Source organism: Typopeltis vanoorti, chromosome 14 (genome assembly GCF_054136105.1).
Source record: "Typopeltis vanoorti isolate ZY-2024b chromosome 14, IOZ_Tvanoo_1.0, whole genome shotgun sequence".
In the NCBI taxonomy this organism is placed as follows: domain Eukaryota; kingdom Metazoa; phylum Arthropoda; class Arachnida; order Uropygi; family Thelyphonidae; genus Typopeltis; species Typopeltis vanoorti.
Window position 1 is genome coordinate 54,051,269 of NC_143562.1, and position 16,992 is coordinate 54,068,260.

General features: G+C 38.9%; 1 protein-coding gene across 1 annotated transcript in view; it reads right to left on the reverse strand.

The window, feature by feature from the left end:
* The window catches only part of LOC150099484 (protein transport protein Sec24C-like), a 182,211-nt gene that overhangs the window by 45,772 nt on the left and 119,447 nt on the right, over positions 1–16,992 (reverse strand). Inside the window, exon 12 of the mRNA XM_090403444.1 lies at positions 87–183. Within this exon, the coding sequence (XP_090259570.1) occupies positions 87–183 (97 nt within the window). The remainder of the gene's footprint in view (positions 1–86; positions 184–16,992) is intronic.

Genomic DNA, 16,992 nt, shown 5'->3' on the forward strand with positions numbered 1-16,992 from the left:
TCAAAAAGCACATAGTGTTATTTACATTGCACAATTTAAAGCAATACATTTAATCAAAATGGCGATAAAATACATAATGAACATACCTGTGCTTGTTCTTATCCTAAGTACAGCATCAAATCCAATGGATTTCTGAACACTTTGTTTTACATCTGTCAGAAAATTTTCTTGGCCAGTATCTTCCTATAAACAATTTTTTTTCAGATTATGAAATTGAACTGAAATCAACAATAAAAAGTTTTATAATTAAGATGAAAAGCCAAACAGCTATTTTTTTCTGGTGAGGTTGATAAGTTAAGGGGATAAAAATCCCTTATTGTTTTTCAGCCAGTAAGCGAAACTAAGATCGAAAACTACGATCTGAACGTTTCATGCCGACGAACTGTCGGCGGATCCAAGTGTAAGTGACCACTTGGTAGTGCCACACCACGGCAACTTGTTGCAAAGGTGGAGCAAGCTCCCTCACTGTTCTTGATATTTTCTCATAATGTAAAAACACACAGCTCTTAGGAGATGTAGTACTGTTTTACATTATGAGGAGAGGTCACTACCCAGACCGGTTTCAACCTTTTTTGAGGTCTCATCAGTGAGTAGCTAGACCTAGAATATCAGAGTTTAAGTGAAAAGAACTTACATACTTTTGCTATACGATTGCCAGAAAGGTGTGTCACTATATTATATTATAACATATAATATAATATCTTAGTTTCGCTTACTGGCTGAAAAACAATAAGGGATTTTTATCCCCTTAACTTAATAAAGTTTTATTGTTGATTTCAGCACAGAAATTATTTATGACAGTTAAACCCACAAAACATAAATCTGTAGAATATCCTAAAACTGTAAACCTTAAAACCCCTAAAATCTTAGCCCATCAGCACTGCAAGTGTGTTAAGGTTTTAGGTAATCTGAGAGCCTGGCTGTAGTTATCAAAGTAGTCTTTTTAAGGCATTTCAAGTCCCAATAAGTAGCGTAGTTAGTGGTAACACTGAGCAATGTAAATCGTTCCCATGTTTAACTCTTTCAGTAGTCAGTTTCTGCATGTCATAATCACTATAGAGTAAGTTTTCTTTCCCACCCTCTGCATAATCTGGAAGCATAGAAACAGTTTTAGTTATTGTTTTCAATTTCTGTGCATCAATGTACCTCTTGAAATTTTTATTTTTTTTCATATATTGATCCCATATATGAGGGGAATGAGATAGAAGTTTATTGACATTTTTTAAGAGGTGCAAGTTGTTGCTCTTTGGGAATACTTCCTACAGAAGGCTATTCTAAAGGCCTTAATAAAAGAGGAAGACTGCTTGACAGCTGCTGCTCTTGTATTAACAGGGGTACAGAAAGTAGAGGAATCAGGAATTCAGCTAGGTAGATGAATGACCGGTTTTAATTCATTACTTACAGTAAAAATATTTGCCTCTCTTCCAGCTAGGTCAGTGAAATTTGAAACGAGAGCCAATTAAAATTATGGACACTGAAATCACCAAGAAGGATGACTGCACATAAATGACCTACTCTTAATTACCACTAATCCTATTCATAGCTTTGCTGATGATAATACTCTTCATGTTACTCGTTTAACAAACCATGCAGTGCTCAGACATCAAGATCATTTGCAACCAGTGCCTTAAACATTGATCTGCATACTTTCCTGGAGCAAGGACAATCTGGTCACCTTCAATGCTACCAAAACACAGTCTTGTCTCTTCTCTATAAAAGAGATCTCAGTTCACCTACCCTTGTCCTCAGAACAGAATATTGCTCACATGTTTGGGGCTGCCAATTCAGTGGAGCAATGCCAATGAGCTGAACTGCTCTTCTCTGGACAATGTCAAGAAATTTTTGAGAAGGTTTAAGTGCACTACCCCAAACATGTGAGCAATATTCTAAGGATGGGTGGATCTGGGATTTGTATAAAATTAAGAGCTGGTTGGGAGTGAAATGGTATTTTGAATGAAAGAGGATGCCTAGTTTTTTGGAAACTGAAGAAGTGTAAATTCAAGCAGAGCAATCTGATCATGTCTAATGATATGTGTATTACTGAGGGCAAGGGTAGGTGAGCTGAGATCTCTTTTATGAGAGAAGAGGCAAGACTGTGTTTTGGTAGAATTGAAGGTGACCAGATTGTCCTTGCTCCAGGAAAGTATGCAGATCAATGTTTAAGGCACTAGTTGCAAATGATCTTGATGCCTGAGATTTCTGAGCACTGCAGGGTTTGATAACCGAGTAACATGAAGAGTACTATCATCTGCAAAGCTATGAATATTATTAGTGGTAATTAAGAGTAGGTCATTTATGTGTAGTCATTCTTCTTGGTGATTTCAGTGTCTATAATTTTAATTGGATCCCTATTCAAATTTCACTGACTGAGCTAGAAGGGAGCCATGATTTTTGCTGTAAGTAATAATTTAAAACAGATCATTCATCCCCCTACCTAAATTCTTAACAATCCTCTTCATTCATCCAACACTCTAGATCTTTTTTTTTTTTTTTAACTAGTTCTCCTTCCAGGTACTATGTTCAGGTGAATGTTCCTCTTGGCAATTCAGACCATGATCTTATCTAAGTTTTATCTCTGGTGGAATGTCCTTCTTTCAGCCATTCACAATCTCATATGCTCTAACATTACACTAATGTCAAGTGGGAAGACTTGCATATCCTTGATTGAGGTGAAAGCAACCTAGTCAACTTCTATGCTTCCAAAATGCAGTTTTGCTTGTTTTCCCATAAAAAAAACCCCTCAGATCATCTCTGTTGACTTTTGATCATGCTCAGTTCAACACTCAAGATCAAATCTCTCTTCTTGGACTCACTCTCAATAACCTTTCCTGGCACAAACATATCACTTCTATATTATCAACAGCTTCCAAAAAAAAAAACTTGACAACCTTTTCCAGTGAAAATGGTACTTCTCTGCTGAACAGTTACTTACTCTATATAAATCCCAAATCCAAATTGGAATGCTCTCATGTTTGGAATAGTGTACCTAAGAGCTCTCTAAAAATTCTTGATGCTGTCTGAAAAAGGGCAGTTTGGTTGATAAAAAACACTTCTCTTATAGTCTCTTCAGCCACTTTCTCATAGAAGATCAGTTTCTGCATTGTGTCTCTACTCCAGATATTTTCATGGCCATTGTTCAGCAGAACTAGCATCTATTATGCTAGATCTACAGGAACTCATGCTGTTTAACATCCTTTTACAGTCGAACTGCATACTCACTGAACCTACTAATCCCAGTCATCTTTCATTCCTTCAATCTCAATTCTGTGGAACAGTCTCCCTTATGTAGCATTTTCAAAGGACTACAATCTTCAACAGTTCAAGAAGAATATCAACAGATTACTCTATTACTGATCCTTCCCCCACACAGAATTTGGTTGCTATAGGATCTTCTGTCTTTCATGGGTGGGATAAAAAAAGAGGTGATAGGACAGAGCCCTGAGGTACTCCTGCATTGACAGTGGAGATCGAAGAGAGGGAGCCATCAGACATGTAGTGAATGACCAGAGAGGAAGTTGGCAATCCAGTTACTAAGGATAGCAGGTAGAGCAAAGGATGGCAATTTATTTAGCAGGCCTTGATGCTGGACAGAGCCAAAAGCTTTAGAAATGTCGAGAGTGATGACAATTGGTTGGTAGTTTGAAGGTAGACTTTCTCCCTTTTATGGCATAGGTTGGATATGTGATTGCTTCCACACATTGGAATAAGTACTGGCTACATATAACATATTATAGAGACAAAATGGCGTTAGGTTTGGAAAACAATTGGAGAAATGTCGCCAGGACCAGAAGACTCTTTAGTGTCCAAATTATTTAGTAATTTTTATGTCTTTTTTTTGTCCAAAAATTGCAGGAGGCATATGGTGCTCAGATTCTAGTATGGTAGGAGGCAATTTCCCTTGGTCATCTATGCAAGAGTTTGAGGAAAAGAGTGATGCTAGGAGGTCAGCATGATCTCTGGGTGAAGTGACAGTGGCGCCAACAAGATGAAAGAGAGACAGAGAGAGGTGATAGTGCAGGTGAGCAGAAGTTATTCCCAATGGTCTTAGTATCTTCCAGTGGAGAGAAGACAAATTTTCTGCTGATGACTGTTTTGCAATTGTTGTAGTATGTGGTATAGGCAGAGAATGAAACTGGGGATTTTGATGCAAGCCACCTGCAATAAGCTGAATTTTTTTCTTCAACTGCTTTGATATGCTTACTGTTGAACCAGGACTTGGAAAGCAGATGAAAATTCTGGGTAGAAGGGGGGGGGGGTGAAAATCTTCATGCCAGTGAGGATAATTTTTGTGACTTGTTCAGAGCAGGTCTTAGGATCAGAGAGCAGAAGCAATAGTTGGACCAAGGAAAGGAGCAGTAGAAATTCTGCAGGTCATTCCATTTGACAGCTTTTTAGTACTAAAGAATGTGCTGTTGGGAGTGATTTGAAGAGGGGGCACTCTGTTAGAGAGGAGACTTGTACAAGATTGGGTCTGCATTGCCAAGAGGAGAAGTGACTTTGTATCTGGAAAGAAACTGGTTAAAAAGAGATCCAGAGTATTGAGAAAGTGAAGGGACTATCAAGAATTTTTGTAGGTAGATGTACAATTCACATTAAGTCACTAATTATGGTAAAGATTTCTGCCGCTCATCCATCAAGCTTGATCAGAAGTGTTGGAAAAAGGGAGACAGATGGAATTGTGAATGTTGAGATCACCTAGGAAGATGACCCCATTATTAGGATGGCTGGATTACAGATGATCGAGTTTCACAGAAAGGAGTGTGAAGAGGTCCGAGTGGTTATCAGAGTTTGGAGAATGATAAATATAGCAGATGAAAATTACTAGATGAGGCAAGGTAACCATGAACCAGAGGAGATCAAAAGCAGGGTATTCTAAAGCCACTCTCTTCTGGCATGTAATATATGATATCACAATGATACAGATGCCACCCTTCTGGTGAAGGCAATTGTGAAGTAAGTAATTTGGACATTGGAGGTGGACTGGATGTAGATGCTATTTGGGTTTCTGTTAAGAGTAAGAAGAGGTGTGGTCTGGATGACTGTAAGTGATGGTGTATGCCATTAATGTTGGTATTAATCACAGCTGTCAGTGAAGTGATGTGAAAGTGAGTTTTTATTGAGGAGATTCTGGTATGCTGTGACTGGTTGTGTTATTTTATGCAGGAGATTCTTTTTTGTTGCAGTGTCATTGTAATTGTTTGTAAGAGTCATCATTAGTTCATTCATGGTTGGATGGAAGGACAGAGTGGAGACAAAGTGAGAGGAGACAGGCTCTTGGACATGACACCATACAGAGAGCAAGCTGTCTCTATGCCATAACATGGCTTTGACAGTCTCTCCCACATTAGATTACTCAAACTCCCTCTCCAGGAACAATCTGGCAGAGTATGGTAGCAGGTTATGTGCCAGTTCATGGGAAAGCCCCATCTCCCAACTCATTACTCACTAGCCTGGGGCACCACCATTTCTTAACCGATGTATGTTTGGCATGACCTTGAAGGATATCACCCACACTGTATGGAGAAGATGAAGAAGGGGGGGGGGGTAACAGAAACCAGAATCCCTGCTCTGAAGACCATATCTGGTCTTCAGGCCTTAAATAAGCTGGGTGATGATATTTAACTGTGCAATGAAGGTCACCTAGAAATGTTATCTACCACCTTCAAATGAATTTAACAGCTTTTGGAGATTTCAGTTTTATGAAATAATGAGCAACCAAATGAACACCATGTGGGTGCTTATCGCTGCCAGAGAACTGCTGTAAATGCAGCTAATCCAAGTCGAAAACACCAACTTGGGGCAATTATTTTTACAGGATCAACTTTGATTAGCTGCACATGCAACAATCTATTCACCAGTATTTCCTTCAATCTGTGTTTCATAATGTGTAGAAAGGCTTATATGTTCGTTGTACATGATGTTTAATTTTGACAGTATATATCAGAACAGAATTATAAGTAAATAATTATTTATTGACTTATAGCTTATATTTTGCTGGTGTTATAACCAGCATCTTCAGAGCACAAAAACAGAGTTTTGTCACAGTATGCAAAACTACAACATGATGTAACAAAGTGACTAGTTTAAAAAATTGTAGCAACAACACAAAGATGAAAGTCCTAATTAGGCGTCCTTCATCTTTAAAAAAAAAAAACAGAGAGAGAAAGCAGATACTAGCTATGTCTTAAGATGACAGTCTCCCAAATCTTAGACAAATTTATACAGCCATATTTGTTGAGATTTGGAGTATATTTCAAGGCTTCTGTGCAATACTTTTGTTTTCTTCCAGTTGATCCTGTGTGCAAGGGTATCCAAAGCATGGTCTGCTAGGCCCAACTTGCCATACTGATAGTGCTGGATGTATCTTTTATGTTCACTGATGCAGATGTCCACAGTTCTTCCTGTTTGACCATAGTATGCTTGATTAGATAAGCAGGGTACTTTGTAGCCTCCTGGATGTGATAAAGGAGGGATGCTGTCCTTGGGTGAACGAATGAGAGTTGCTAATTTGACACACGGTCTGAATACAGTGCGTAGTTGATGTTTATTGAGAATTCTAGAAATCCTGGATATCTTTTCCGATGTGCCTTTAATGTATGGGATGGCGACTGTTTTGTTGTAGTTCTCTGTGGTGGTTAGTGGGACGGGGTTTCTTAGGAGCATTTAGTATTTTGTTTATCTTATGGGGATTATAAAATTTATACTATTTATACTATCTACAACAGGGCATAAGGGTGTACCTTGTTTGCGGATTTTTAGTTCTCCATATATCCTGGATGTTTTAACATGGAAGAGCTTGAGTTTGTTTACTGTTTCTTTAGGCCAGGAAGCGACTTTTTTTTTAGTAATTTACACACCTTATTCTTTTGTGTGTTGGTGGGATTGCAATCGATAATTTTGTATGTTGACTGATCTTGTAAAAGTGTGTGCATTTTGTTTTCATATTTGTTGTGTCCATCACCATGATTAAGTTCCCCCTGTCTGCTTTTTTTTATGATAATCTCACTATTATTATGTAACTCTTTTAGAGCAATGATTTCCTTATGAGGGATATAATTTCTGGGATGCTTAGAGTGGATTAGGATGTTGGCCACATCTAAATGCATGTTATTGGCTATTGCTTGACGCAGGTCATACATTCCCCGTTCGATGGATGTCATTTTTTGGATTTTGGAACTTGTTTGGGAGTAACGGCAAAATCACACAAGATCAAATGGAAGAAAACAAAAGTACTGCACAGAAGCTTTTACAAGTCAGAGAGATCATTCTTAGAATCAACAGACGCCTTGAAAAATACTCCGAATCTCAACAAATATGGCTGTATAAATTTGCCTAAGATTTGGGAGACAGTCATCTTAAGACATAACTAGTACCTGCTTTCTCTCTCTGTTTTTATTATTATTTTTTTTAAAGATAGAGGATGCCTAATTAGGACTTTAGTCTTTGTGTTGTTGCTACAATTTTTTTAAACTAGTCACTTTGTTACACTATGCTGATGTAGTCTCGCATACTGTGACAAACTGTGTTTTTGTGCTCTGAAGATGCTGCTTATAACACCAGCAAAACATCAGCACTAAGTCAATAAATAATTATTTACTTATAATTCTGTGTTCTGATATAAACAGTCAAAATTAAACATGTGTTTTATAACCTTCCCCGTTAGAATTATTGCCACAAAGAATATAAAGTTTAACTGTAGGGCCAATCCATTTCAGCAAGCATCAACCACAAGTGGATATTATCCCTGGATGAATCATGCTGAAAACATCAATCTGTTTATGTAACAATAACCTTTAACACCTACTCTCATTTAATTTTTCACCTACTATGCTTGTCTAACTTTCAATCTCTGTAATTTGGTTGACTGTTCAATATTAGTTGGAATCTCATCTCATCTCAGTAATAAGTTGAAATCAAAAATCACAAATTCCTCACTCACACACACACATCCTCCCTCTCTCAAGGAGTATACAGAATATCATAACAGTACTACATAATTAAGTTTACATTATTACAAGCTGCTTATCAACAATTTTTTCAGCTGTTATTCTTCTGTAAGTTATACTTACAAATAAATTATCTTAGTTCCTACAAGTCTGCTGTAGTGAAAGACATCTGTACATGCTATATATTGCTATGTCCATTTGTGCATATAATAGTGTTTTTTATTATTAAGAGAGACCTCCAAGGAGTCAGAGACTCATCGAGGGAGGCCACATACTACACACCAGCTATCATACTTATTCTCAAATTCATTCACACTGCTTGCACTCACAACATCCAATGGCAATCCATTCCAATCACGCACCACCCTCTGAGAGAAAAATCTAGCCCTCACACCCTTCTCGGTGGCCTTCATTCTCAGCTTCCAAGGATTCCCTCTCATCCTTTCCCCACCTTCCATAAATTGAAAAATTCCATCATTTGAAATCCTGTATGACCCTTTCAGAAGTTTGTAAGTCTCAATCATATCACCCCTCTTTCTCCTGTTTGATAGTGTCTGCAGTCTACAAATTCTCAATCTGTCTTCATAATCAGTATTCCACAATCCTGATATCATTTTTAATATCAGGATTGTATTCTCTCCGATATATCAAAATCACAATGGAAACCAGGAGACCAGACCTGCACACAATAGTCCAAGTGAGGTCTTATCAAGGCCTTGTAAAGAGGCAAAATAACAACCTCATTACAATTATCTTTTGAGTTGAATTTGCAAACTTTGCCACATGGTCCCTAAACTTCAACTTCCTATCTACTAATACTCCAAGTTCCCTAGCCTCATCAGTTTCTTCTAGCCTAATCCCACCAATATAATACGACATTGGATATCTAATCATGCCAAAGTGAATGACTTTACATTTACTGACATTGAACTGATACCCATTTTCCCATGCCCACAATTCCAGCCTATTCAAATCATTCTGCAAAGACTGCATTCCTGATTACTCTACCTATCTTTGCATCATCAGCAAATAACTGTATGTCGCTTGTCAAATCCTTCCCAATATCATTAATGTACAGATTGAATAACAGTGGACCAAGCACTGATCCTTGTGGTGGTACACCACTTGTTATTTTTTTTATTTTTTATTAATCTTTGTACTGGTTATGGCAGTACTACCCTTACATCATGTCCAGACATCTCGTCCAGACTTGATATAGGCCTAAGCCTTTACAAGTGTTTTACCCTGCGCCTGTTCTAGTTATCATTGTAGCATTCTCTGGTGGCAATGCCATGCCACCAGTGTGCCCTGTAGGGCCCTCAAGGAAAGAATTTTTATATCCTTCTGCATAAACCCAAGCTGTTTTAAGTCCTTATAACTATGTGCGCTCCATACGCCATGTAAAGAGATGGTGGTGTTGGTAAAGCTCAGAGTTGCCCCATGCTCCTCCCGTATCTTACTAACTAGATCTTGGTTATTTTTATAGTAGTTCACTTTATTATTATGGCTATAGGCTAGTGGGCATCTTGTTCCCACCACCTGGGCATCAACTACCCAAATGTCACCATCTCTTTTAATCACTGTCTGCTTATGCAAGCCTGCGGAGGTCCTATAATGTGGTTCCACCGCGGTCACCCAACCTTTGTTCTTAAAGCAGTTGTTCAGAATGGAGACCACTGCGTCATACCTCCGCATGCAGACCTCATGGTGCGGAAACAACACCGGGCTATATAAGACAATGTCTCACTGTAGTGGCATCCAGCCCTACAGTTTGAGTTGTCACTAACACCTTCGAGCTGTGTGGGCTCGAGTAGGCAGGGCATTGATCCTCGTCCTGATAAGGTCAATATACTCGAACCCAGGGAGGAATTTGGTGCCATCCCTTACCAAATCATGCTGGGGAGGTACCAGATATGACTCTTTTAAAGGAGCACCATCTACAAAACAGTGCAACAGAGATGCCCACCTCTTGTGTTCTGTGAGTGCTGACTCAATTAAGGTACCCTGATAATGGGACCAGCCTTTAGCCCGTCTAAAGTCTTCTTGTATTAATGGGCTACAGAAAGCCTCTCTGCAGATAGGGGAAGAAGATAATTCTAACTTCGCAATTCTTGACAGCCACAGGAGTGGGATCAGCCATCTAAGCGACGGAACCCTGAGCCCACCATCCTTCACCCTTGTGTGGAAATATGCAGTAGGGGTGTCAGGTGGCAGTCGGAGCCATGATCTCATGGCTGAACAGATAGCCCTGCCCATTCGGGACAGTACCGAGATATATGTCCTACCAAGCACCAACTTGTGGTAAAAGTGAGGTAGTAGATAGTAGGAAAGGAAAAACAGTCTTTGCTGGGGTTTAAGAGGAGCTTTCCTCAAAGAAGCGATCCCAGCTTCTAAGATAGAAGGGACAGAAGACCTTCCCTTTGGGGTGAACATGATACCGAGGTATCTCCACTCTTTCAGGATGGTTAAAACATGCAACGGCCTCCCGTGCAGGGAAAACTCTATAGTCTCGACCTTAAGCTTCTTCTCACGACCAGCAGGGACAAGAGCTAAAGAGCAGGACTTCTCTACATTAATAGAAAGGCCTCGAATAGAGAAGAAGTCAACTGCCCGGTCAAGAAGTTCCTGCAAGCCTATCTTAGTAGAGGCTACGAGAATAAGATCGTCCGCAAAGGACATAGCATTAAAGGAAAAAGCATCTTGAGAGTAGCCTATGTGGCTAGGAAGAGAACCTTGCAGACTCAGATCCCCAATATACCACTTTTTGATATCTGTCAGTCAGCCATCCTCTTATCTATGCTAATATTGAATAACCCAAACCCATTTTCTCCAATTTATGCAGCAGTCTGCCATGCTGTATTCTGTCAAAAGCCTTAGCAAAATCCAAAAGTATCATGGTTTATCCATTCCCCTTATCTCGTTCAATGGTAACATTGTTATAGAATGTGAGCAAGTTGCTAAAACATGACCTTCCCTTAGTAAACCCATGTTGTTCATTGCAAAGTAGAGATTCACTGTCAACCCATTTCTGAATGCGGGAACTAACCAATTTTTCCAAAATCTTCACCACCACAAATGAGATACTAATTGGTCGATAGTTGGATACATTGGTCTTTGCACCACCATTGTGCAATGGAATTACCATGATTTCTTGACTATTTGTCATAATGTAAAAAAAAATCTGATAATGAAATCTAGCTTGTAATTCCCCCAAGTTTCTCTCCTACAATTTTTCTAACCTTCTTAAGTATACATACATACAAGTTCCTCAAGCAACCGTCACAGAGGTTTGACTAAATTGAGCAGCTTATTATGCCAGATATGTTGAGAGTCTGTACTGAGAGTACACTGCTACTTCATGGCACCATATTCCATTTCAAGATCTCATTTAGACTGTCAATGTCTCATTCAAGGCCTACCTCTTTTTCTAACACCTTCTGGATCACTTAATACGACTGCTTGTCAAATGAATGAACTGAATTCTGCAACGTAGCCAAACCATCCTAGCCTTTCCTTACACAGGATAGACATCGAAGTAGTGGCTGACCACTACTTCGATGTATCTCAGCATTATTCATAAAGTCAAACTAACTTACCCCAAAAATACTCTTTAATACCATTAATGATCAAAAGCATCAAATCTCCAATCATCACTCTTGCATAATATCTACATCTTGGTTCTATAACACAATACAATAGAGAAGCAGACTATTGTAAATTTTAAGCTTTTTATTACTGCTGTCTTTCCAAACTTTCCATAACTTTTTGAATACCCCTAAAGCCATCACTAATTTATTCACTTCATTCCTCACCTCACCAATATCAATTATATAGCTACAAAGATAACTGAAGTGGAGACTTACTCTATAGCACATACAGAGAACAATTTTATCATCTCTTTTCAGTATCATTGTTTTCTCAATATTGATAATCAAACCTAGCTGACTCTCAGCATGATCAATTGAAGCAGTAAAAGAATGCATTTCTCCAGTATAATTTGTGAATAAGGCCAAACAATCATCAGCATAATCCAGGTTAGACATTAAAGATTCTTTAATCTCTAGTCCAGTGTTTCTCAACCGGGGTTCCATGAGAAATGATAATGAATAGCAGTGGCAAATAAATGAACTTAAACAGTGGAAGAAAATAATAAATGTTCTCTGAAAGGAATAAATTCGAGTTTGCATTAGTTGTATTAACTCCCACTAGGATGCAAGGCAATGCTGTCCATGATCCACTTATCATACGGCAACTGGAGCTAGTTCTAGTGCTAGCTAGTGTCACTTATGAGTCAGTGCAAGCAAGAAACGCAGTCGGTCTCTTATCAATCCTATGTGTTTTCTAGCATGTAGATATGTATTCACTCATTAATATGAAAAGTTTGTATGTTTTTTTTTAGCTAAACTGTAATTTTTGGGAAGGTTACTCCTTTATTTCAGGTTGCAGTCGATAGTTTGAGCAATATTATACTTTTTCTATTATATTTTTATTAATTTACTAAATTTTATATTACTAACATAACTGAATCTGTTTTATAAACTAATTTTCTCGGCTCTTTAATTTAACCAATTTTTTTAAAAAACTAATACCTTTAATGACAGTCTCACATGTAATAAGTATTTTTATTGTTTCAAGACCAATTTCATTTGAGTTACGTGCCAACAACTGTTAGCTAACCTACAATAAAATATATTCACACTTCCAATTCGATATTTCGATAGTTTATTCTGAATGGTGAATAAGGTTACATAAGTGCTTTGCGCGATGTAAACAAAGATCACTGTAATGGAGTTGTTCTGTTTTCTCCCCCCCCCCGTTTTCCCATGTATTTCTTTTGTTTTCCCTTATTTACGTTTTGTGCTTCAGTTTTATTAGTCTAATTTTGATTTATCATCTTTTTTACATTTTTTTATTTTATAGAAATTTCTAACTTAAAATATGAAAATTTTTGAAGAGAAAAAATCCACACAATTCTGAAGAGGCTAGTGATTAAGAATTAGAATCTCATACCGAATTTCAAAACACAAATACAAAAACGAATACAAAAAAGGTTCGTCTTTACAATGAAAATTACTTATCAAGGGCTTTACATTGACTGTATGTTAAAGATACCAAGCAATTTTAAACCTGGTTTTACTCCATTTCCCAAGTGAGCAAAAAGACAAAATGTCAAGTTTGCGCCTGCAATTCATGCACGACTAGCTGATCCCACAGGTAGTGCAAGACCGAGGCAACTCGTGATAAAGGTGGAGCAAGCTCTGATCACTAATCTTAATATTTACCCTTAATGCCAAAACACAACTCCAAGAAGGGGATGTATGATGTTTTGTATTAAAGGCAAGGGGCCACTACCCAGACCGGTTTCGACCTTTATTGAGGTAGAATGAGGGTTCATGCCTTTCATCACTGGCCTCTTTAGATTTAAAAAAGTTGTGCTGAGAGTCAGCTTGATAGTGAGAGAGGAGAAGTAAGATAGAGTGGATAGTAGTAGATAGTTAAAAGAGGCCTCAGTCGATCTACTTGGCCTGACTTAAATGCCAGCACCAAGCAGATCTCCGACATTATCTCCCTCCATCCGTTCTCCGGCCAGCCACCTCTTCAGATGTCTGGCCGATGAAAGAAGTGAAAAAACAAATGCAGGAAGACACACAAATTGAAAATCAAAAGAACTAGGACACGCATAAACAGAACAACAAAAGTCGGTGAATTAACAGAAAAGTACTGCAAGAACGGGGGAAGAGCCTGGCCCGAGTGATGCAGCCCGCAAGGAGCTGCACTGCCTCGCTGTAAGCCTTTGCCGCTCGGGTTCTCAGGTCTGCCCCCTCCTATGTGGATTAAGCGTGAACATACAGAAACAGAATCAAGAAACTTAGAAGGGGCATTTTTTTTTTTTTATGTCATATTTGCCCTGCTATCTCTTACTGCTTCCTCATAGTCTTTTACCACGTTTTCCATCACTGTGAGTACGTGTACCGACTCTTCATCATTAAGTTGCCATATTCTCTTCAAGCATTCATTCCATTCCGCTCGGTCGTAAGTGACTTTCCCAAACTTGAGCCATATTCTAAGACTCTCTAGCTTACCTTCACATTGCAAAGCCACGTCTCCCTTTTCCTGTACAGCTGTGTGGACTTTGATTTTTATCTCGGGTTTATTCCTAAGATAGAATAGGATTCGTTTTGTTACATTAGAATTTTCATATAGGGGTGCTTTTCCTTTTACCGGTTTTGTAATGGGGTGAGAAGAACCAGTGTTTGTATCTACTGGTAAAGTTCTTTTTTCAAATTCCTTCATTATCCATGGGTATCTCATTTCCAAATCTACTCGTGTCAGCGACTTCAATGTGTCGCATAAGTGTTGTTTTTCTTCCTCTGTTAAGTCCAGGTGACCGTCCAGTTGATGGGGCTCGACCTTGGTTATATCTTTTACATAGAGTTCTCCCCATATGAGTCTATTGCTCCTCCTAAAGAACAAGAAAGTTGGCTTTCCTTTTGTGGTCATTATCTGAAATAGTTTTGCTGCCGTTTTAAGAGATCCCTTAAAGTTCTTCAAAATGACAGAGCCATTTGGGGTATTGCTTTTAACAAAGTCTGTTCCTTCCTTAGTTTCTGGATTGTTTCCTTGCTCTCTGTCTTCTTCTTCTGATGAGGTTTCTTCCTCATTTTCTGTGTTGTTTCGCGTTATTATTTCATTTCCTTCCTGATCCTCATCTGAACTTGAAGCTTCTATTTGGCTTTCAGTGTCTTGTTAATTTCGTTTCATTTCTCCTTCTTCTTCCGGCGTGATGGGCCGTTTTGTTGTACTGATATTGATTTCCATTTCCTCCATTTCTGTGCTGCTATTGTTGCCTTCCGATTCATTGGTGCAAGATTTCTTAGTGTCCTGTTTCTTTTTCTTCCTAATTCTCCCTTCTGCGTTCCTCCCAGTTATTGCCTGATTTCCTAATGTAGTCGTTGCGATAGCTGGCGGTTGGAGGGCTGGAAACTCTTCTGGTTCAGTTGTTTGTGGTTCGTTTACTGTTTGGCCAGTAGCTCGTGAGTCCTGTGTTGTGAGCTTAGGAATGGCTACTGCCGCAGGTGTTATGGCGCCGCCTGCTCTTTCTGCAAGGGTCCTGTTAGGACAAACGTCTATTTTATGGGATGTGTTCCCACATTTACGGCACGGTGACTCACATTGATTCAATGTGTGTTCTGTCGATAAGCAGTTGCAGCATGTGTTGTTTTTAGGGCAGTGAGCGCTAAGGTGGCCCAAGGCAGTGCACCGAAAACATTGTTTTCTTACACCTGGATAATTGACTATTACTCTTGCTGAACCTAAAAAAATCAAGTTGGGGACCTCTGTTTTCATCTCGATTGAAAAGCTCACTTCCCCTGATTTCCACTCTGGGATATCAGCGTCTTGTCCGATTGTTACGTTTCGGACAGTCCCCCACTTGGAGAAAATGGTTTTAATGATTTCCTCCCCTTTCTCTAGATATTCTAGAGGAAACCTGTCAATTTTTACAGATTTTAAAATACTCCCGACTAGGAAGGGCAGGTATTTTTTCCCTTCACATTCTATGCCTTTAAGGAGCGTTTTTCTTGATTCTATGTTGTTCGTTACTATTTGGAATCTTCCCCCCCCGTAAGGGGTAAGCCCGTAAATGCTTTCTGCTTTCACGACATTGAGAAGAGCTCTCACAAACGTCGCTTTGTCGATGTTTGGGTCAATTTCGATCCCGAGAGTACGAACCCTTGGCAAGAATTTTGACATTGTTAACCTTACCAATGAAATAGCAAATTTCAGTCCCCGAAAGGAAATACCCTAAAATGGACCTGCACTGATTGGAACAAGGCCGCAAAAAATAAAAACCAACAAAAGAAAAACTAGAAGGGTTCTTACCGAACAATGCTGGAATAGGAGCTCTCTCTCGGGATCTGGTAACTGGAATCCAAAAGAAGACTGGAACATGGAGCTTTCTCTCGGGGCCGCTGAAAACGGGTCTCATCAGTGGGAGCCAGGCTAGAAATACCTAGATTTAGTAATGCAGAGCTTATAAGTATTTTACCAAAACAAGTTACCATAAGGTGTTTTAACCTTATTAAATAAAAATCTCAGGAGGAGATATAAATGTAGAAAGTATTTTTAACTTGGGTATAATTATGTTAAAGATACCAAGCAATTTTAAACCTGGTTTTACTCCATTTTTCAAGTGAGCAAACAGACAAAATGTCAAGTTTGCACCTGCAATTGATGCAAGACTAGCTGATGATGGATAGATCTTGGAGATGTGTTTTGGCATTAAGGGTAAATATTAAGATTAGTGATCAGAGCTTGCTCCACCTTTACCACAAGTTGCCTTGGTCTTGCACTACCTGTGGGATCAGCTAGTCTTGCATCGATTGCAGGCGCAAACTTGACATTTTGTCTGTTTGCTCACTTGAAAAATGGAGTAAAACCAGGTTTAAAATTGCTTGGTATCTTTAACATAATTATACCCAAGTTAAAAATACTTTCTACATTTATATCTCCTCCTGAGATTTTTATTTAATAAGGTTAAAACACCTTATGGTAACTTGTTTTGGTAAAATACTTATAAGCTCTGCATTACTAAATCTTGGTATTTCTAGCCTGGCTCCCACTGATGAGACCTGTTTTCAGCAGCCCCGAGAGAAAGCTCCATGTTCCAGTCTTCTTTTGGATTCCAGTTGCCAGTTACCAGATCCCGAGAGAGAGCTCCTATTCCAGTATTGTTTGGTAAGAACCCTTCTAGTTTTTCTTTTGTTGGTTTTTATTTTTTGCGGCCTCGTTCCAGTCGGTGCAGGTCCGTTTTAGGGTATTTCCTTTCGGGGACTGAAATTTGCTATTCCGTTGGTAAGGTATTTGCTTTTAAACAATGTCGAAATTCTTGCCAAGAGTTCATACTCTCGGGATCGAAATTGACCCAAACATCGACAAAGCGACGTTTGTGAGAGCTCTTCTCAAAGTCGTCAAAGCAGAAAGTATTTACGGGCTTACCCCTTACGGGGGTGGGGGGGGTAGATTCCAAATAGTAACAAACAACATA